Raw genomic sequence first — 22,959 nt, forward strand, 5'->3', positions numbered from 1 at the left:
GTTCCATGGGAGTTGAGGTCACCTAAGATTAGCCGCGGCTCCGGCAGTGCCTCGATGATATCAAAAAACTGATGGCGGCCAACCATAGTTCATATATATCGAGGCAATGCAGAGGTCTTCGCCATTGATTTGTGTCTGGCAAGCGACAACTTCATTGTTGTTGTTTCCATGCGGTGTCAAAGATATATTGAAGTAGTTATGAGATGTGGAATAATGGTGCTGGTGCAACAAGTATATAATCGCTTGTAGCCTAGTGTATGTCAATTGCGAGAAAGGCCACCGGAATAGCGTTCGAGGTAAATTTTCAATGCATTGACATGAAACAAATTGCGACATATGATCAGCTAGTGAATTATTCTGCGAGTGCAAGAATGAATCATAAATCAGAGAGATCAAACCATTCTACTAAAAAGTTATTTCTAAAATTTCACAACATAATATCCGAAGTTATAAACAAGTGACTTATACAAAATAACAGCGTAGTTCTACGTCAACAATGCGGTTGTGTCTTGGACACAACCCTCTATAGTTTTTTTTCTACATTTTTCTACATAACAGAGTGTCTTAAATAGCTTCATATGTTCTAAGAATAGGATAATCAAGAAGTATCGATTGGTTTTTAGTTGAATTATTGTTATTTGAGCACCGGTTCATTTTACCAACCTTGTTCATTTTAAGCTCATTTCTCCTATTAGATATTGTGAGTGGCGTAGTGCCACTTTCAAGCCAAAAACAAAACAATATTTTGGAATTCCAGAAACTCATCAAAGCGGCCGATTATTTAAAATGTTCTATTTTTAGATATTTCATTCTGGTTCAATCAAAATTTGTCCCATGTAACACAAATATTCACACTGTGCAAAGAATCCACCCAAAGCCAAATTCTCTGCCTCTCCATATATTCCCTTATGTAGTGCTTGTTCGTGGCGGACGGAGTGCAAGACACGCTGCCAAATTCGATGGATCTCCACCAACCGGGGGTCCTTTGAACATCGAAGGAGACGACGACGGCGAAACTTATTATGGAGACAGTTTTCATTTCAATCGCGTTATCGGAAGGGGATGGTGGCACCGTCGGCATCGGGAAGGCACCGAGAAGAATGTTGTACTTTATAATGACGCACATAGAAATAACGACGATGATTCATACTGTCATCTACTTCGCGAGCGTCGCAAATGGCGAAAAACATCGAGCCGCCGGAGGCAGCTTCCGCATCCAACACAGCTTCAGCAGAAACAGCAGCGGGGTGCCCTGCCCGGGAATGATGATGCAACTGCAAACGACGGCACTAAAAACATCCACAAAACTGGAAAGGCTGGAAATGCTACTGTGAATGCGCAAACAGTGCAGCACCACTCCGTTCGTGTCGGTGATGCTCCGAAACAGGAAAGTCGCGAAAGCATTTCCACGTGCAGCAATTATAGGCCGGAAAAATTATCGAAAAGTATTTTGCTTTTCCTCGGAGGTGTTTGTCAACAAGGTAAGCGAGAATGTTGTTTTTCCATCTTTTTCTTTCGGTTGTGCATCAAACGCATATCTTTTCATGAAAAGAGTTTCTAAGTATCGATCGATTTGAATGATTGGTGTGTTATGGAGCCAGATTTCACTCGGAACCGAGAGAGGAGTTCTATGGTAGAACGTTTTAGATAGAGAATCAGCTAGAAACATTGAAAAAGACAAACTAATATGCTTGATTCGAATCAAATATACGACAGCATAACTGTGTCTCTACTCATCAAACAATGATTAAGTACATAATTCTATTGCTACGGCACTGCTCTCCACTCGAACCGAATGCCGAACGATTCGCTACTCTATTAACTCTTCAAATTCCTTGCACTGAACTCTGAAGTGATGCCAATTCCACAAAACTATTTAAACTTTCGCACAACTCAATTGTCGAAAATTGTTTAAAAGAAGTTTCTCGTGCAACCAGCAATCAGTTGCACTGTTTCTTCTATTTTAGTTTTTTTTTTCCTCTACTGAAAAGGGTTCAGCAAGAAGGCGCACAGAGAATAGAACGGTAGAATATGAGCGAGGGAGGAGGAGGAAATCTTCAAAAGTAGATTTCCTTTTCCGCTCCTGGAGCGATCGCTTCTTCCGTCCGTTCTGCAACGGCAACTGGTGAATTTGTCGGTGCAGAAGAAACAAAATATGGAGGAGCGTTAGCAAACAAATGGAAATTGAATTGGGAGAAAAAGAATTTATTGAACGATGTGGTAAGAATTTAAGCTTCACGAGGAGGAAACGGAACTTTCTCGGTTTGCAGTTTCTTTTATTCGTTTGTGCTAGATTACATTGCTCCGATAGGGTTTCTATTTGAGTTGCACTTTTTTTCGCTGCACGGATTCAAGTTGTTTCATTGTTACGGCCGGCAGATAGAATCATATAAAATCGATTGAACGAAACTAGTTAATATTATTGTCGATGAAGAAGATTCGTTTAGAAGGACGAAACAGTTGCAGCTTTTGTTCAAGCTATTCATGTAAGTTTGATTTTTTTCATTGTTGTTACGAACTTACAGGACTATCAGAGATCCCGCATCTCCTGTCCAGCAGGTGCATTTCGTTGTCGATTCTGATTTTCGGCTATTTGATGTTCCAGTACTATTCGGCCAGCATCGTAGGTTCGCTGGTGATGGCACCACCGAGAACGATAAAAACACTGCGAAATTTGATCGATAGCCACCTAACGCTTGGCATTGAGGACATTCCGTACAGCAGGGATTATTTTGTGGTAAGCACTTGTTATCGATTGTTGAAACGTAAAGATCGAATCTCGCTCCGTTCCATACTAGCGAACGATGGACGAAGAATCGCTGGAACTGTTCCGGACGCGAATAAGCTTCTACAACGCGAAAAGCGGCCAAAACGAGTCCCATTTTTCAAACGCAGCTGATGGTCTCCGGCTGGTGAGGGGAGGAGGGTATGCGTTTCACGTAGCTATCACGGCCGGCTACAAAATCATACGGGAGACTTTTAGCGAGCGGGAGGTTTGTGACCTGGCCGAAATCGACATGTTTCCCGTATCCGCCCAGTGGATGGTGGCGATCGTGCAGAAAAATTCACCCTACAGAGATGTCATAACGTACGGGTGAGTGCGGATGTTGTCCTTTTTTTGCTACTTTCACGGATTTTCTATTTCACCTATTCTCGTTGCATTGCCAGGGTAGAGTGTTTCGATAGTTTAGGCTGAGAAAAGTTAGAGATTTTTTGCATTTATTGACGAATTTACGTTAGAATTCAACCAGATGGCGCTACGAGTAAAATGATGATGTTTTGTTTTTTTTTGGTATGGAATTGAAATTTTCTGCAAATTTCCCGGATTCAAGTATTCTTTCTACGCTGAAGAGGTTTGAAATCGCCATCTTACATAGTTTCATTCATAGCATATGACGAATGATTCGGTACAAGTATTAGAATTTACAATTTTTCACTAGGTAAATGATGGGTGGCATTTGTTGCGCTTCAAATATTGTGAATCCTTCTCGTATCGGAAAGGAAGCCCCTGCATAATCAATGGTATCAACCAACTTGATATGAATTCGATTGTATCGTCATTATTCACAGTTTGAGCTTCTGAAGAATATCCGGAAGTTAGTACTCATAACCTATATTCATCATCAAATATAAATGAACATTTCGACATTTCGAAGATTATCTATGACTTTGGTCCAATCGCGTGTTGAGACCATTGTAAATAGACAAAAATATAATTTTCTTACCATTTACTGATGACACTTAAGGGCTAAAATGATTTTGAATAGAAATTAATGAAAATAATCACGACCGAATCGCGCTGTTCAGTGCGTAAATTAAACAATCACCCTCACTTTTGTGGCTCTAATGTAGATGTCACATAAGCTGATTCAGCTTTGCGTAAATTCGTCAATACGCGCTCGGGAATTTTTGGTTAGCATCGCAGAATGCGCTATCTTAATCTATAAAAGTTGATGGGTCTGAGCCTAGGGGCACGGACGGGATCTTGACATAGGACTGTGATTGTGTGTAGTAATTGCATTTAAATTGAGTTTTTCATTGTTCAAAATCTGTGTTTTTTTTTTTGATACATTAAATGGATGCCCTGGAAAAACTGTTTCCTGTATGTACTTATATCCTTTAAACGGGTTAGATGACATAACGTGGTAGAATTCGGTGACGCATTATGTTCAAAAATGTACACAAAATACCATTGAAGCCATTACTACCCTTTTCATCTGTTTATTCAATCATGCAGAAGTAGACAAAGAGTCATCTTGTATCATTTTTAAACTCAAGTCTAAATAGTTAAGACCTACATAAATATAAGCCTGAGTCAAATCAATCTATGACTACAAAAATATATTATAGATAAAAATAGCATTATCTCCTTCGTTACCACGTTTGTAATAACTTTATAGCCCTGTTAGATCGCGACTACTCAAGCTATCATAATCTGATTTACGTGGATATACCCTTTCGATATTCTAGCTTCAGCAGCCATTTAAATTCATTCATTGCATTATTGCAAATTGCTTTTCACATAACCAAACAACATACTCGATATTATGACATCTTGGACCACAATTACACAAATTTACAATTACAATTACACAAACCTACACGATAAAAACATGAATTGAACACAAATTAATTGGAAAACATACAATATGATATAACATTAATGCCTATTAGGGGAGCCGCGGGTGAGACGTTTTATTTATTTATAATGATACTACATTCCATTGAGAGATGAGATCTTCTTCACAATATTTCGCCAATAATCCCGATCCATGGAATCCCCATGAAGAACAAAAACCGAAAATCAAACATGATTCCGCGTGTGGATGTAACTTTTTCGGCTCCAATATTAAGCATTTTGAGTGGTTTAATTGCAAAATTGAATTCGCTGATGGTTATATTTCGGTTTGTGAGTTGACAGAGAAGCGATATTAGGTATGTACGGAAAAGTAAATTCATTCGTAAGTGGTAAATTTAAATTATTGAAATAACTGCACTGGAGGGGTTGAATGGACAGCCACATCCATAATCACATCCAATGCATGATGGAAAGTGAAGTGAAGAATATTGAACTCTTTTTTTATATTGCAATTTCCCTAAAACGTACTTTTAAACTGAGAAGCCTGGGAAAATCGTCCTTTCAGATACTAGAGGTGAATGAACTTTCGCCGTTCGAGAACTACTTAAACATGAGATGTGCAATAATTTCAAAGGGAAATGTAAAATACAATGATCGTTTGACAATTCTTCCGTTCACATATTTTGGTAGCCCTAGGCTCTTTTCATTCTAGTATTTCAGCACTATTTTGCGTTTTCATTGCTTCAGAGAAAGACATATTTTTGGCCTGTATGTAAAAAAGGATCAATGTTCTTTTAGATTGTGAAACATTACAACATGGCAATTTGAATTGTTTATGACATGTTCATCAAAATAAGGTATTTAAATCGAATCTATCTGTTCAAATAACGAATTTGAAAAAAGTCGGGGTGGTCCTAAACCGACTCTCAATTTTTAATTCGTAATTATTTAGCACGTTCATTCTGGCGCTTGTCATCAATGGCTTGCACAAGCCCGGCTCATCGGGTGGCGCTCACTACGCATTTGATTCTGTTATCAGAAACTTTTGATTGACTCTATGATGCATCTTTGCAGTGGCGTAGTGTAGGGGGAGGGTGGGGGTGGAGGGGGACTTTTTTGGGGAACATCTGCCATTAGGTTCCGTACAGTATCCTCAGTTATGCTGGCGGCGGCGCTTTTCCATCTCCTCTTGAAATCATTAATGTACTTTTTGGGGAATTTAGACTGATTCTTGGTCCGGAAACACTCGGCTACGGCATTTCTTCGCAAGCCCGGAAGCTGTTTGAAGTCTTCGAGAACGAGATTATTGTGCATGAACATTTTTGCAAAAACAGGGTGTAGAGTACCTTAGCACGGGTTTTTGCAGTGAAATTTAGCTTATCATCATGATTGGGCACCTTTTTCACTTTGTATGCCTTCAGTCCATGCCTCTGCTTCACTTTTTGTACATATGATTTTGATTTTCTAACCTTTCGAGCCACATTTCTGACTGAAAGGTTGGGATGTTTCTCGATAATGGCAACCACCTTTCGGTCCATGTGTCGGGAGCATGCTTTTCGATTTGTTCCGCTTCCAACCTTCCGATCTACAGTTAAGTGGTAGTCAAACGATTTGCCAAATAATAAATTTGTAATTAAAATTTCGTTGGGATGGCGTTAATATGTAAGTGCTAAAATGAATATTTATATAAGTCTTTTTTCTTTTTTAAATATGAGCTGTTCGTTCGCATTTATTTTTATTTTGTTTTAACTATTTGGATTAGATTTAACAAACATGAATATTATATTTTTTTTATTATCTGTATTATAGTGATTTTCAACTCATTAGGCTGGTTCGTCACTTTTACTTCCATTTTTGGAAGAATGTCGAGAGTGAGAATTGAACTCGTGACCATTAGCGTGAGAGGCATGGATGTTACCACTACGCCAGATCGCCTCCAAACATGAATATTTCAATTCAATATTTACAGAAAATTATTCATTCCCTGACAAATCAGCTAATCTGTAGGGATATATTCAACTGAAACGGAGACGCAAATCTCAATCATTGTTTACGTTGAGTTATTTGTTGCATGATTTTTACGTGTTTTACGTGTGTTGTACCGCATCTAATTTAACGTACGGTGTTCAATGTGAAAGCTATTGCCTCTGAGAACATTAATTTAGTGAAATTCTTGTGATAAAGCTTAGTGACTTTTGTTGTGATAATAGTGTTATGCTTTGCTGTTTTGTTTTGTTCCTCTCGATCAACTATCGCACACGTCCCATCGTTCACTTTTGTGGCAACAGCGCCATCTGTTAACTAGTAGCAGAAACAACTTGCACTCAAGCTTGCATCCACTGTATATTGGTCAAACCACAGACAAGAGAACATTACACATCACAATGGCTTGTGCACAGTGCCAGAAAGTTGTTTCTAACTCTGACCGGATTTTTTGTCAAGGATACTGCGGTAAACCATTCCACATGATTTGTGCCAAAGTCGACATCCCGCTTTTGGATCAGCTGGGGCTTTATGCAAACAATGTGTTTTGGATGTGCAATTGTTGCGCCGAACTATTCAAAAACAGCAGCTTCAGAAACATGATCGACAATGGAACAAGCGGTTGTTCTGAACCGAAGGAAATTGTCTCGCTGAAGGACGATATTGCCAAGCTTAGCCAAGTTGTAGAGGGTTTGGCCGCAAAAGTCGATGCGAAAACACTGGCTCCTAACAAGTCGACAGCGTGGGTAAACGCGAAACGGTCTGCTATGGAATCAAACACCCCTAAACGCAGGCGCGGTGACACCGGCAGTCCTATTTCCAGCCCTACGATGCCAACCAGGACCTGTGGAACCAAGCCAATGAGCGGTAAAATCAAAACAGTGCCGCTTGAAGACGATATTCTCTGGATCTATCACTCAGCTTTCGACCCCCAAACGACTGAAGCTGAAATAGCATCTCTGGTTCGTGAATGTTTGGATTTGGGCTCTTGCCTAAAGCCTAAAGTTATAAAACTGGTTCCTAAGGGCAAGGAGCTCAGCGCAATGAACTTCGTGTCTTTCAAGATTGGGATCAGTTCAAAATTAAGATGCTCTGCGTTGTCACGAGACTCATGGCTGGAAAATGTCATATTTCGTGAATTCGAGGATCGTTCAAAAAACCAGCTCAGAATTACCGGGATCAATCGAATTCTACCAGTGGAACCACAACCATCAGAAGGAGATCCAGTTGTACAGATGGACGCTTAATACCCGGCATATCACCGCTACCTCCATCGCTTCATTCTTCAGGAATACTGTGCACCGCATCTTCAGGTCAGATACCGGGATGCAAACTTGCCGCACGCACAGTGGAAGCCCCTAATCTGCCCATCACAGTCGAGCCTCTCCATCCAGTGACCTGCAGCCGTCCCGGTCCTGTGTTTGGGATCGGAGAAGGGGTCTTCCAAAAAGAAATGGCAGGCAAGTATCCAGTTTCCTCAAGATCTCCGTACCGTGATACTTCTCCTAGTTGCAGCAGTCAATGTCCACAACAACCCGAACTTACCCCTACGTACCGAACACTGGGATGCAGCCAGATACTGGGACGCAATTCTGCCACAAGCACCATGGGAGCTCCTAATCCGCCCATCACAGTCGAGTCCTTTCAACCAGTAACCAGCAGTCGTCCCGGTCCTGTGTATGGGATCGGAGAAGGGGTCTTCCACCGTGCCTCTCCAGGCAAGTACCATCGTATTAGCAACTATTCACTCCCTGAAATATCCCATAATCCCAGTTACGACACGCTGCCACCGGAGAATAATCACGACCGCGCAGTAAGACTTCACGTCATCGAAGGGCATCAGCAACGCAACGTCCCCCGACATGTAACACGTGACTCTAACCGGCTACTGATTTACTATCAGAACGTTCGGGGGCTGCGCACCAAAATCGACGACTTCTTCGCAGCTGTATCAGAATCATATTATGACATTATCATTCTTACGGAGACCTGGCTAGACGACCGTATTTTCTCTCCGCAACTGTTTGGAAACACGTTCACCGTTTATCGTAACGATCGTAATTCACGTAACAGCTCCAAATCACGCGGCGGTGGTGTTTTGATAGCCGTCTCATCCATGTTAGGCGGTTTCATTGATCCTACTCCAGTGTGTGATACTCTCGAACAGCTTTGGGTCAAAATCCGGATAGAAGGTTTGGTCGTTAGTATCGGTGTTATTTATTTACCACCCGATAAGAGAGGTGATCTCAGATGTATTGAGAAGCATATTGATTCCATCGGAGCCATCATTTCTCAGCTTGAAGCACAGGATGTTGCATTTGCGTTCGGCGACTACAATCAGTCTGGTTTAGTGTGGAATATCCCGTCGAATGCTCCACCTTCTGTTGACTGCTCACGATCACGTTTTTCGACTGCTTCCTCGGCCTTACTCGATGGATTCTGTTTCCATGGTCTAACGCAGATCAATCCAGTGCCGAACAGGAATGGCCGCTTGCTCGATCTAGTGCTGGCGAATGATGCTGCTTTATCGAGGTGCTCGATCACCGAGGCTGCCGATCCAGTTACTCCGCTCGACACCGATCATCCAGCACTAGAAGTTGACGTCAATCTACCGACGCCAACTGGATTTGAAGATGTACCAGATCTGACTTCCTTCAATTTCCAGAAAGCTGATTTCGCAGCATTACATCAAGCTATAGCTCAAGTCGACTGGGAATTTCTGGAGACCATCGAGGATGTGGATGCTGCCGTTGCCAGGTTTTCTGATGTCATGACCCGTATCATCGTTGATTGCGTTCCTGTGCGGAGGATTGCACGGAGACCAATCTGGGGCAATAGACGACTGGGAGAACTCAAAAGATTGCGATCCTCTGCTCTCCGGCATTTCTGTAGGTTGCGCTGTCCGTTTGCTAAGCAAGAGCTGAACCGAACGAGCAACGAATACCGTTTGTACAATCGCTTCCTGTATAAACAGTATACGAGGCGTATGCAGAAAAATCTCCGTAGAAACCCGAAACTTTTCTGGTCCTTTGTCAACTCCAAGAGAATGGAAAAAGGCTTGCCCGTGAACATGTTTCTGGTGAATCACTCGGTTAACACTGCACTCGAGAAATGCAATCTTTTCGCTACTCACTTCAAGCGAGCATTCAATTACCGTTCGTCCTCCGAAATGCAAGTTGCTGCCGCCGTTAGAGACACTCAAACCAACGTATTGAATCTTGACATCTTCCGAGTCACCAGCGATGTTGTGGAGGCTGCGATCCGCAAATTGAAGTATTCTTTGACTCCCGGTCCGGACGGTATCCCTTCTTGTGTACTCAAAAAATGTGCGCCAAGTCTTGCCTACCCTTTATCGGTTCTATTCGACACCTCTCTACAGCAGAGTATGTTTCCTTCGCTATGGAAGCAGTCAGTGATGTTTCCAGTACACAAGAAAGGAGACAAACGTAACATAGAAAACTACCGAGGAATCCCATCACTTTGCGCCTGTTTAAAAAGTTTTCGAAATCATTGTCAATGATGCTGTGTTTTCCTGTTGCAAGAACTATCTGTCAATGGATCAGCACGGTTTTTTCCCAAAAAGGTCTGTCGCAACCAATTTGGTCGACTTTGTTTCCATTTGTCTGCGCAATATGGAGCAAGGTACACAGGTGGACGCAGTGTATACGGACCTCAAGGCTGCTTTCGATCGCGTCGATCACAAAATCCTTCTAGCAAGGCTGAACAAACTCGGGATTTCATCAAGACTAACGACATGGTTGAACTCGTATCTGAAAGATAGACAGATGTGTGTCAAAATCGGACCTGCACAATCTGCGACATTCTCTAATCCTTCGGGAGTGCCTCAAGGAAGCAACCTAGGTCCATTGTTGTTCTCACTATACATCAACGAAGTATCCTTGATACTTCCAACTGGGTGCCGCTTATTCTATGCTGATGATGTGAAAATTTATATGGCAATCAGGAACGCACTAGATTGCCATAGGCTTCAGGATCTGGTCAACCGCTTTGAAGAATGGTGCTTGAGGAATATGATGTCGCTCTGTATCTCGAAATGCAGCACTATTTCGTTTCACCGGAAGCTCAAGCCAATAGTGTTTAACTACTCCATTTCTGGTCAAGTTCTGTCGCGAGTGAGCCACATCCGTGACCTTGGAGTGACCCTTGATAATGCGCTCAGTTTCCGACTGCACTTCAACGAAATTATTGCTAAAGCCAACCGGCAGTTGGGATTCGTTCATAAAATTACAAGTGAATTTCGTGATCCACACTGTCTTCGATCTCTATACTGCTCGCTAGTTCGATCTACACTGGAGTTTAGTGCAGTTGTCTGGTGCCCGTTTCAAACTAACTGGATTTGTAGGATTGAGTCTATTCAGCGGAAATTTGTGCGACATGCTCTCCGGAATCTTCCGTGGCGGGATCCACTAAACTTGCCACCGTACGAGGCTCGTTGCCAACTCTTGGGACTGGAGACGCTGGAAAGGAGACGTTTCAACGCTCAGGCTATGTTTGTCGCCAAACTTTTGACCGGAGAAATCGACTGCCCTGCACTGTTGGAGCAAATTAATATGTATGCGCCTGAACGTATTCTTCGTACCAGAAACTTTTTGTATCTTGAGGGACGCAGTGTGAACTATGCGTTGCACAATCCTGTTCGTTTTATGTCAGTCCGTTTCAATGATGTGTTCGACTTATTTGACTTTAATATCTCTTCGGACACCTTTTACAGACGACTCACTCGTAGATGAAATCTTTGTATTGTTTTATTTTGTTGGACCATTGTATTTTGATTTAGTAGTGTCGTTTAGTTTTAAGAAAATCATTAGGACCAAGTGTGAGTCAGATGGTTTAAAGAAAAGAAATAAAGAAATAAAGAAACTGATTTCAGTTTATTTTCTGGATCATTACCCAAATTTTAATCTTTTTCATCAATATTCATCTTTCTTTCTCATTCGGGTAAACGTTCTATCCAGATAAATGGTATTCGTGTGATCTTGTTTCTCGTAAGTCCTTCAAAACTTCGCTGTGTTATAATACTGTTCTTTTATCTCCTTCCAAATCATTTAATGTCTTTTTTTTGTTTAGTTTTTTCAATAGATTTAAATATCTCTTCTATCCAGATAAATGGTATTCGTGTGATCTTGTTTCTCGTAAGTCCTTCAAAACTTCGCTGTGTTATAATACTGTTCTTTTATCTCCTTCCAAATCATTTAATGTCTTTTTTTTGTTTAGTTTTTTCAATAGATTTAAATATCTCTATCTATGAATTTTATGGCGATTGGTTGAAATTGACCGCTTGCTTCTACGTGTGATCCAAATGACTGGATAATGTTTATAATCGGAAGGTGGTGAAAAGAACAGTACTTAAACTGAAATCATAATAATTCACTAAACATGTGGCTATGTAACCTTACGTCTTCTTACAAAGGTGGTCGCTATAGTTGGACTTAAATGTTTCAAAACGACAATCAATTTTCTGTGATCTGCATCGAACGAAAGTACAGTACCACAATAAAACCCAAATATTTCCTCCCAACGACAGGTTTCGATCATTGTAATCCACTAAGCTCTTGTTCAACTGGTTTTCATGCCATGATATCTGCAACCAAGCAAAAGATTTGGCTATCCTATACCAACGGTTCGACAGACGATGCGAAACAGTTTTCATTCATTTTTTGTACCCGATTTCAATCACTGTTTTCCACATTTTACCAAACACTAACTTGCGCGTGCGACACATCCACACGCACACACATTCTCCCCTCAGGGAGTCCGAACTGGTCAGGAGTCGGCGGTTTTTCAATTTTGAGTTTCGGTTCCTCTGTTGAGTTTTTTTTTCAGTTCTATGTCTCGGCATAGACAGTGTATTCAGCTCTTCTGCCGATTTGCCAACGTCCACCCACGTATCTCCGCACACTGCACACTGAACACTGCACACACTCACTGTTGTTCTGTTTAACCACGGAATGATCTAAAATTCCAGATTACGACGCTTGAATGAAGCCGGAATAATGGACCACCAGAGACGCGTTTGGCAGGAACCGAAGCCGAAATGTGTGCGGAAAATAGCGCCAACGGATTTGATTGTTGGCATGAATAGTGTTTATTCGGCGTTTATCTTGCTGCTCGGCGGACTGCTTCTCTCCGTTGGCTTACTGCTGATTGAGATACTGCATCATAAGCTGGGATTGGGCCGGAACCGGCAGTGGCAGCTGCGCCCGCGAGTTGGACCGCGACAGGACCCGGAGTTGCGATTCGGGAATTTACCGCAGCAGCAATGGGATCATGGCCCGGTTTATCCCTATGTAGATTGAATTGATTTCGGTTCGATGGTTCCTCGAAAAGTCTCGTTCCTTTTTTTGTGTTTGTTGCAATTTTTTTTGAGGGGTTCTAATCCGATGCGGCTTGAGATGATACCGTTTAGAAATTCACAGTAGGATAATTAAGCGAGTGGAGGCAAGAAAATAAATGTGTCCAATGTGATGGCGTAAATATTTAGCTCAATACACAATAGAAAAAGATGATCTCGAAGAATCGAATATACAAATATACAAATTGTGTAAATATTTAACTGCACTACAGTATAAAATAGTGATTTAAACATGGTTAAAGTTAATTTAAGATGACGTTTCCCTAAATTTGTTTCTTATAATCATTTCACATGATTTCACATGAAGTTTATACAACAAATCAAAGGTATTTGAGCGATCCGTCATAGGAACATTTGACCAACTGTCCAATTTTTGGTGAAAAAATTGAATAATTTAAAAGTCATACGAATTATTGGGCTGCTAAAAAAGTAATTGCCAATTTATTCAATACAAATAACATACTTTTTTGTGTACATAGAATGAACGCATAAATAAGAGATGTAATAGGAGTACCGGTAAATTTCTTTGTTTTTTTTTAAATTAATGCTTTATTCTGCAAAACTGGTTACAAATTTCATATTTAAAGTACTGCCCATCGCTAGTCACAACTTTTTCCCATCTTTCTGGCAATTCACGGATCCCTTTGCGACCGAGCATTGTCGTGCTGCAAAATAACTTTATCGTGACAGCTCATTGTACACCACATCAAGCTGATCCTACCCAATAGACAGTATAACCTTCTGGCCGTGAATATTCCGCGCGGCCGTCGATGTTAATGCATGGCCGGTGGATCCATACGTTTCCCGACGTTTAGGATTGTCGTAGCGAACCCACTTTTCATTGCCAGTAACGATTCGATGCAATAAAAACCCTTTCTTTTATACCGTTGGAGCAGTTGATCGCATGTGAAAAAACGGCGTTCGACGTCTCGTGGCTTCAATTCATACGGCACCCAATGTCCTATCTTTCGGATCATTCCCATTGCTTTTAAGCGATCAGATATGGTTTGCTGAGCTACTCCAAGTGTATCTGCAAGTTCTTGTTGCGTTTGTGACGTATCTTGATCGAGTAAAGTCTCCAATTCTTCATCTACAAACTGTTTTAGTGGCCCGGAACGTTCTTCATTTTTCAAGTCAAAATTACCACTTTCAAACTGTGCAAACCACGTCTGACACGATCGCTCAATTGGAGCATAGTCACCATAAACTTTCACCAAAATATGATGACTTTCCGCAGCTTTTTTCTTCATATTAAAGTAATGAAGTAACACTCCCTGCAAAAACACTCTCGTTGGTACGAAATTCGACATATTTGAGGTGGCAAAAAACTATGTTCTTTACGCTTCAGCTTTTTGACATATACTGAAAAAGACGCGTAATGTTAGTAGCTTTCCAACGAATGTCTGGAAATTACGCCATCTGTTGTAAAACCGAAGAAAATTACCGGTACACCTATTATATTATTTTAAAGCTTAAACTTTCAAGTTTGGGAATATATTACGAACAAATTATCATGGTGTGTGTTGATGAAGTGAAAAAAAATATCGGGAAGAAATAAAAAATGGATTTCTTTGTATTTTTTCAAAGATTTTGTGGGCTAAAATTATTTGTAGCCAACTAATTCAATAGCAAATCCATTTATCCTTATCAACCAGCTTTTATTTGATTCCTATAACGTTCCTATAGGATCTCTCAATACAGAAATATTTTAGTTTGAATAAAAAAATTCTCGTTCGTATTTGATTTTAATTTTAATGAACAATAAGTTCATTAAAATTAAAATGAACATTTATCCAAATGTAACAAATACCGAATACAACATTTTGTTAAAATGTTACTTTTACAAAAAATATGGATTTTCGTTTGTGTAATTATTGATTGAGTTAGTTTTCATAGTTTTCTCGGTTATAGAAAGAGGGCGCTATATTTTTGTATATTTTTTCTGGAAACCTGAGTTTTTTTTTACATAATACAGGTCGGACTCGATTATCCGGAGTATTTTATTTTTGATTTTCGTAAATTTTGAATAATTTGTATAATAATTCTAATTGAATAGCTAATATGGGTATCAAAAGAAAGGACTTGACTAGTAGAATGCAGTTATTTATGAAAAATGCAAATCCAAGATGGCGGCCACTACAAAATGGCGGGTTACATATTTTCTCAGAACCCCATCAATATGGGTATCAAATGAAAGGGCTTGACTAGTAGAACACAGTTATTTATGAAAAACGCAAATCCAAAATGTCCGCCACCGCAAGATGGCGCCATATATATTTTTTTCACAACCCCATCAATTTGATACTCAAATGAAAGGACTTGACTATTAGAATACAGTTATTTATGAAAAATGCAAATCTAAAATGGCAGACACTACAAAATGGCGGATTACCTATTTTCTCAGAACCCCATCAATATGGGTATCAAATGAAAAGGCTTGACTAGTAGAACACAGTTATTTATGAAAAATGCCCAAAAATGTATCAAAAAAGATCTCGACTAGTAGAACATAGCAGATAATGAAAAATCCAATTTCAAGATGACCGCAGTCCCCAAACAACTAATTACTTTTTGAATGGTTTCATTTAGCTTGACTAATAGAATACAGTACAGGTCGGTCTCGATCATATACAGACTCGATTATATGTGATTCGATTACATACAATTTTGGACTCGATTATATTCAGTTTGGATTTTTTTTGTTTATATTTCAAATATGGCTTATTTCATGAAGAAATGTAACCTTTCAACGTTAAGGTGAAGTTTTAGTGGCTATTACAGTGGGGTAAAAATCATGATTTTTGAAGATTTTGCTTGAATTTTCACCAGGAATTGTTTATATCGATATTGCAGCCAAATTAAGATATATGGAAGTTGTGCGACAAAGAACAAATTGTGGAGCGGTTAAAGAACTTCATTTTAATTGATAGAAACAGTTTAGTTATATATAACTTTTTAGGATAAAATTAATAATAACACATTCATAATTATTACCTTTTAAGTGTTTCACTTCCAAAATGTTATTGAAATTCACTAATTTTGTTGTTCCACTACTATATCCTGTACTAAATTTTCATCTTTCAAATGAAAGCTTCAGAATCGTCTTCCGTAGCGTACTTTTTAATGTTGAGCCAGTTTGAAGCAACAGAATCCGAAACAAAAAAAAAGTTCTGTAACTCTGTCATTGTTGAAATTCGAACATATGCGTAGGAGGATTGTTTTCATCAAATATGATCGTCTATCACCTCCTGAGAGAATCTGGATAAATAATTTTTTTTCATGTGAGAAAGGTGTTTTCTGACTCTCAAGGGATGAACCAAAAATCAAATTCTTCTTTTATTTTCAAAAAACGAAAAATACATGCAAAAAAACACAAATAAAGAAAAAAAAATGTTTTGACTCGATTATCCGGAGGATTCGATTATCCGGAGTGAAAAAAATATCAATACTCCGGATAATCGAGTCCGACCTGTATACCTGAAAATTTGCTGAGCAGTCCAGAATCCGAATTCATTAAATCATGCCATGAATTTCCGGATTTTATTAATAGATGCAAAATTACCCAATTATCACGGTGTTTTTGATGCAAAACAGCAGTAAATAGCAGCAGCAGTAAAAATCAGATACAATCAATGATCACGAATCAATGATCATTTTTGTTGCAAATGTAACATTTTGGGCTAGGGCATTGACTTCAATTTGTTATATCGATCATCTGAATAGGTAGAGTAGTTCGAAAGTTATGAATTTTTGAGGATAGGAAAAAGGGATAACGCTGTTTACATAAATGTGATTTTTTCCATATGTAATATCATATCCACTTCGATAATATCCACCATCTCATGTCATATCGTGCCATGACGAAAGCAAAGGAAGCGTCATGTTTTATACTCAGACAGTGTGGAATGAACCTCTTTCGATCACATTTTTTTCATTATATTCGTATCTCAGCCTGAGAGCGCAACCATCTCACATTCCAATAACGGTTAATGGGTTTCAAAGTGTGCGCGCTACATACGGATACGGATGATTTCAATAACATGTTTTCAAAGCTTAAAAATTGGAACAATTTTTCGAGTCAATAAAAAGCAATCATATAACTCTTGGATATTTCTTGGATATTATCGATATGCCGGTTCTCGCTAAATGCTCCGTTCAGTTCAACTGCAGAAGAGAAATGGGTTTGGAAAAGAAGAGCATAATGCATAGGCGCCTGAGTGCGACCGTCCTCATTTCACATCGCCGCATCAACTGAATGGATTTCTAGAGAGAGAGAGAGTGTGCGACTTTATATACGGTTTCAATAACCTGTTTTCAAAGCAATTTTAAAGCTATTGAAACAAGCTTTCGGGTCAATAATTAAAAATCATATAACACGTGGACATTTTGTGTTTCGAATGAAATGTATATCATGCCACTCCGTTCAGCCAGAAAAGAGGTATTACCGTTCAAAACCTTGCAGTCCAGCGTCACTCCCTCGTTTTCGAAACTTTGAACTTACACCCCGGTACAGAGATGAAGACGTAGTCCTACGTCAAAATATCGTGACAAAATTTCTTCTCTGAACATGATCTTTCATGGAAACTAGCAGAAAAAAACGAATGATTGCGCGAGTCAAATCATTACACATAATATTGTTGGATGGGAAACATATTTTCACATACAATTTGCGAATTTTGACGAAGGACTACGTCTTACATTAAGGGTGCCAAATCAGAAAACAGGTCACGTTTTTATGAAATAAAGTTAACGTTAATAACTATTTTTGCTGCGTACGGATTTTAACGATTTGCATGTCAATCGAATCGGAATTTTTGTGTGATATGCTATACATTACAATCCCATAGTCTGTATATGGTTTAAATTGATGAAAATTGGAAGCATTCCCATTTCCCCATATATATTTGTTTTGTCCATTTGTGTGTTTTCCCGAACAGAGCTGTCAATAACAACGAAGAGTAAGAAACTTGCATAGTAAGCGAGATGTCGCTAGCATATAAGTATTGCATCTCCTCTGAGGAAAATTCTCAGAATCTTTCTGTGCTCGAAACAACAAAGGTCGCTTAATCTGCTCGTTTTGTGTTTTATGTGCTGTGAACGCTAGCGAATATTTCACTTCAAGTACATCTGACATTGCAATTAATACAACCATCCGAGCCATGGCAAAGCAGGAGAGACAAGAGGAGAGTGCAAGCTAGCTTTATTGACGGTTTTGACCGAGAATGGAGAAACGAATTTTCATAAACGGTCATTCTCGCGATGTTTCATTTTTATCGCTGCAACTGTGCAACACACTGTGCAACGCGTGTTTGATGCTTGTTAAATGATGATGCACGGAAGATGCCTCTCGTTAAATACTCAGTGCAATGCGTGTATTGATATAAAGAAACAAAATGTGACATATGACCAATTAGTGTATTGTTCTCGCAACGGCAAGAAAGAATCGTTTCTTCTCGAAATGATTCTACAAAACCACGCAAGCCATTAAACCTTTTCAGGGTCCCCGGAACTTTTTACTCAAGACTTATTTATGAAATTTCGACGTATTAGTAAATAATATCCGAAATGATAAACCAACAAATTAAAAAAAAAGAATGCGTAGTCCTACGTTCTAAGCGATCGTGTCTCGGATACAACCCCTCGAATTTTTTAAGAAGATGCACCTTTTCTTTGTTCAGTAATTGAAAAAAATCCACACGAATTAGAAAATGTCCTATCTCATCTGAAGAAATCAATGCCAGAACATGGACATCTGTAAAGCTACCTATGTTTGTTGGGCTTCAGTTAACATTATGTGTTGTTCTTGATGCCTGTATGGATACTGCTGAACGGAAGATTAAAGGAATGGAACTGGTTCATTTAGGTGAACAGTTAGTGACTGTGCCGTTTATCAAAGTGAATTGCATTGCTGTATGAGGTATGGCTATTAAATAACGAGACTGCGCGCCTGGTGGCGCCCTAGAGGGGTGGGGGGGAAAACGAATAGTGCGTTCGGTAGCATGAAGTGTCTGTTATAAACGTACGAAAATACGTTTTTGTCACTATAGTAGTTTGCGAGCAGCAGTGGTTTGAATGGAACGTGGTTTGTAGTGCGCGTCGGAAATCATGTGTGAAGAAAAACACGAACAACAACGCACCTGCCCATAACGCGCTGTCGGTGAAACAATTTTTAGCCGATAAAGACATTCTAGTGCTCGGACATGCCCCGTACTCGCCAGATCTAGCCCCATGCGATTTTTTTCTATTCCCCAAGATCAAATCCGTGTTGAAAAGTACCCGATTTCAGTCCGTAGAAGAGGCGAAAGAAAAAGCGACGCGGCTTTTGAACGCCACCACAAAAGAAGAGTTTAGCACTGCTTCGAACGATGGAAAAAACGTATGGAAAGGTGGGCGAGGTGCCAAGGGGACTATATTGAAGGTGAGCATATCGTTGTACCGTAATTTTTAAAATATAACCCTTTTTCGTAATCAGTCTCGTTATTTAATAGTTATACCTCGTACTCCATGGTATGGTTTTCTTATTCGTTCTTATTCGTTGATAGAGATTTTATTAGCAAGGTTGTTTTCTAATCATATCATGCTCAATGTACGACTCTATCATATTGTATCATAACATTGAGTACTACGATGACGTCGAAAATGAAAGAACTTAATTCAAAAGCAATTGTTCTCAAAGTCCTACGTCAAGTTTCCGTCTGTGCCTCTGGGCACAGATCCTTTTACTTTTTGAAAACATTCTCCTCAAACCATCAATCTTCCGCCTCCAAAGTTACGAGTTGAAATATTACATGACATGTTCCGTAAGTTCAACTAGTATGAAGAAATTCAGAAATTCTATTCAAGTTGAATTTTTTTTCTCGGAGAAGTTCACCTGAAAAAGTGAAACCCTTGGGATTAGGCTCCACATTTGGTTTTGGACCCGCGACTTTGGGGATGGGATTTTTATGGTTTGGGGACAATTTTCACAAAAATACCTTCGTCAAATAGCTTACCATCGGCACGAATAAACAGTCAGAAGTACAACGAAGAACTGCTGTTTTTGCACCAAATACCCTGTGATAATTGGATAATTTGGCACTAATTAATAAAATATGGAAAGTCTTGACATGGTTTAATGAATAGGGACTCCAGATTCTGGACTGGTAAGCTTGTTTACCAGATCAGATATCGAAAACTTTTGAGGAGTGATCGTACGAATAGTAGATCCCACTTTCAAGCAGTATGATAGATTTTAAGAGTACAAACGAGCAGTATCCTTTGCGTAGAACGAGATACACACTACAACATGTCGCAACTTGATCGAAACCACCCGGAAGAGAATTATTTGTACTGATTGAGACCTAAAGATGACCTACGAATTATAAACTTATATTAGGTTTTCAAGATTCATGTGAAATTGATCTTAATTCTGCAAAGGAGTGAGAGTTGTTCCATCTGGTTCTATAGCTATAAAACGCTGTTTCGCGCCTGAAAACAACAATAAAGTTTGGCTTTTTAAATGAAGATAGTTATAGTATTCTTCACTCTATACTTCAACTCAACCAACTTCTTTCATATCTCTGGAAACTCAGGAAAATTGAGTGGGTGCATAGTTAAGACACGCAGTGTATTATCAATAACAAGAAGTTCCTACGCTTTCATAATTCTGGGCTTGTCTTTAGTAATATGCATTGACCCATTCCATGTGGTTATGCACCACAAAAGCAAATTATAGAGAGTGATAAATTATTGGTTGGATTCTTGGTGATGGAAATGAGTTCTCAGAGAAAAGTGGGAAGGATTCATGAAAAGAGCTAACATAAAAATGATTATATTGCTTTCTACAATACTGTAAAATTCATATTTAATGCACTTTTTTTAAATTGCGACGTGAGAACGCTCATGAATCCTGTTTTTCGCGCAGAGCATGTCGTGCATGCCGACATTTGAAATGTGTGAAAGGTAAAATGTCTTGCAAGTTTTCAGAAGAACTGAACATTCTGGGATTTACCTTCATCTATCGTTGATAAATCATAGAGCAAAGTTAATTTGTATGTTTTCAAACCGAGCGAAAATACGACATTAATGTGTAAGAGTTGTAAGCCGCAAAAAGTTACATCTTGTCACTTCACAAAAATATTTGACTGTCAACAAGCGAATTCAATCATAAACTATTCTTTAACTGACGTATCTTATCGGAAAATTTCTCAATCTTGCTTCGACATCGTTCATGAAATCGCGCTTACACATGGAAACGCGAGAAAACATGTTTCAGTGAATCAAAACGTTGTCACGCCACGCCGGAATGGATCATTGATATTTTGGCAGATAAAGTAGTGTGCATTCTGGCACGGACCGTCATTCGCGTGCCATTGCCACCCAGACGCAGGGATATTCATTAGCGCCATACAATCCTCATCACCTCCGTAATTATCGGGTTGACCAGGTCTCCAGTTGGCATAGCGAACCCGCTCTCCGGTTGCGTGCCAAATAAATATACCCTCCTCGGCCAAATCATTGCCACCGAACCACGCGATAAAGCTGTCGTTGCTGAACGCGTGGGAGTCTTTGCTCACTTCGACCATTTGTCTATGCTCCTCTGGCGTTTTCACGATGGCCAATTGCATTCCCCGATAGAAGCAGTACTCCGAAGCTCGGAACCAGTTTGCCTAGTTTAGAAGTTGCGAAAAGTTGAAAAAATCATTCAGGGTAATTAATTGAAAGCTCACATAAAATTACTCACCTTAAATTCTGAGACAACGTAACGCACCGGAGAAGTGCAATGGATTTGCTGGGCAACTGCGAACACGCAGAATATACCCAATATGGCGAGAATGGTTTGCTGCATCTTTGCTGGTTGGGAAATCGGAACGAAATGAATAAAATGAGGTGTTTAACTTACGCTGTCTCTTATTTCCAACAAAGACGGAACTAGCAATCTTATCTACTTTGCTATCTGTGAACTTCAAATATAATTATCTTTGGAATATAACTTGTATAAAATTCTAAGAAATCAACACATGCTGTGCGATTTATACTCATTATTCCTGTATTTAACTTGAAGTTCATAACACATTCCATATTTCACGTGTATCGGTAAAGATGAAACAAGTTGATGATGCTGTTGATGTTCTGAGTGCGTATACCATAGAAAACCTCAAAATATTCAGCTCTGATATTCAGTGTTTTCACAGTGCTTACGTGGCCTAGTGGCTTCACGTTTCGGGTTCGAATCGTCAGAGAATTTTTTTTCGGCTTACTCTTTGGTCATGCGTATTCCAGAGCTCCGGCTCATTGAAAACGGTACTAAGAGACCGGAAATAAAGATAGGGAAGTTGAGTTACTAAAAGGCAGTGTTAAATCGAGACGAAGAAAGTGTTAGAACCATTTCGTTTCGGTAGTAGAAGAACACATGTACAATCGGAAACGGAAATAAAAGCAACGCTAAACGGTCAACACGCAAACACAAACACACAGAGCAAAACCCAATCGAAATTGTTTTGTTTTGTATTTTTTCGACATCTACAGGAACATTTGACTCATTTTTCATACATGCTAAAAATCTATCTGTTCTTTTTTTTAAAGATTGAAAACACATAACGGCACCAAAACGCTAGAATAAATTGTCAGCGTAGTGACACTTTTCATTTGACACTACTAAAAATACGGGCCACCACCACCGGCCGGATTAGGGCAACCTTTCCTTAGGAAGGGGAAATTGACGATCAAGGAACAGTTGGAGCATACTTCGTTGGAACCAAAGACAGTAATATCTCAAGCGTATTTTGGTCTCCGGTTGTTCTGGTCATACGGGATTAATACGGAAGAAAACAAATGGCACGAGTATTGCTTGAAGGCGGTTCGCAAACGATTTAACACATTAAGGACCGCACGTTTCAGGGCAAACTTGAACGCTTCATTTGTTCGGATTCCACGAATGAGATTGTTTCCATCGATGTGGATGAGACGAAAGAGAGCCATCGGTTGGCCATGTTAGATTCTTGGCAAACCAAGGTTTTAACCTTCAAGTGTAGAAAACACGGGT

At 39.6% G+C, this 22,959-nt stretch overlaps 2 protein-coding genes across 2 annotated transcripts in view; one reads left to right on the top strand and one right to left on the bottom strand.

Moving 5' to 3' along the window:
- Positions 1–12,879, top strand: part of LOC129766660 (uncharacterized) — a 69,470-nt gene extending 56,591 nt beyond the window's left edge. The window contains exons 6-9 of the mRNA XM_055767247.1: positions 915–1,481; positions 2,526–2,737; positions 2,799–3,094; positions 12,549–12,879. Coding sequence (XP_055623222.1) covers positions 915–1,481; positions 2,526–2,737; positions 2,799–3,094; positions 12,549–12,879 — 1,406 coding nt within the window. The remainder of the gene's footprint in view (positions 1–914; positions 1,482–2,525; positions 2,738–2,798; positions 3,095–12,548) is intronic.
- A 7,670-nt stretch (positions 12,880–20,549) lies between these two features.
- Positions 20,550–21,804, bottom strand: LOC129769597 (C-type lectin 37Db-like). The gene is made up of 2 exons (XM_055771968.1): positions 21,658–21,804; positions 20,550–21,583 (listed from the first exon to the last, which is right to left on the bottom strand). The coding sequence occupies exons 1-2, from the start codon at positions 21,760–21,762 to the stop codon at positions 21,194–21,196; spliced, it is 495 nt and encodes a 164-aa protein (XP_055627943.1). The 5' UTR covers positions 21,763–21,804; the 3' UTR covers positions 20,550–21,193.
- Positions 21,805–22,959: the final 1,155 nt, after the last annotated feature.

This window comes from Toxorhynchites rutilus, chromosome 2 (genome assembly GCF_029784135.1).
Source record: "Toxorhynchites rutilus septentrionalis strain SRP chromosome 2, ASM2978413v1, whole genome shotgun sequence".
NCBI lineage: Eukaryota > Metazoa > Arthropoda > Insecta > Diptera > Culicidae > Toxorhynchites > Toxorhynchites rutilus.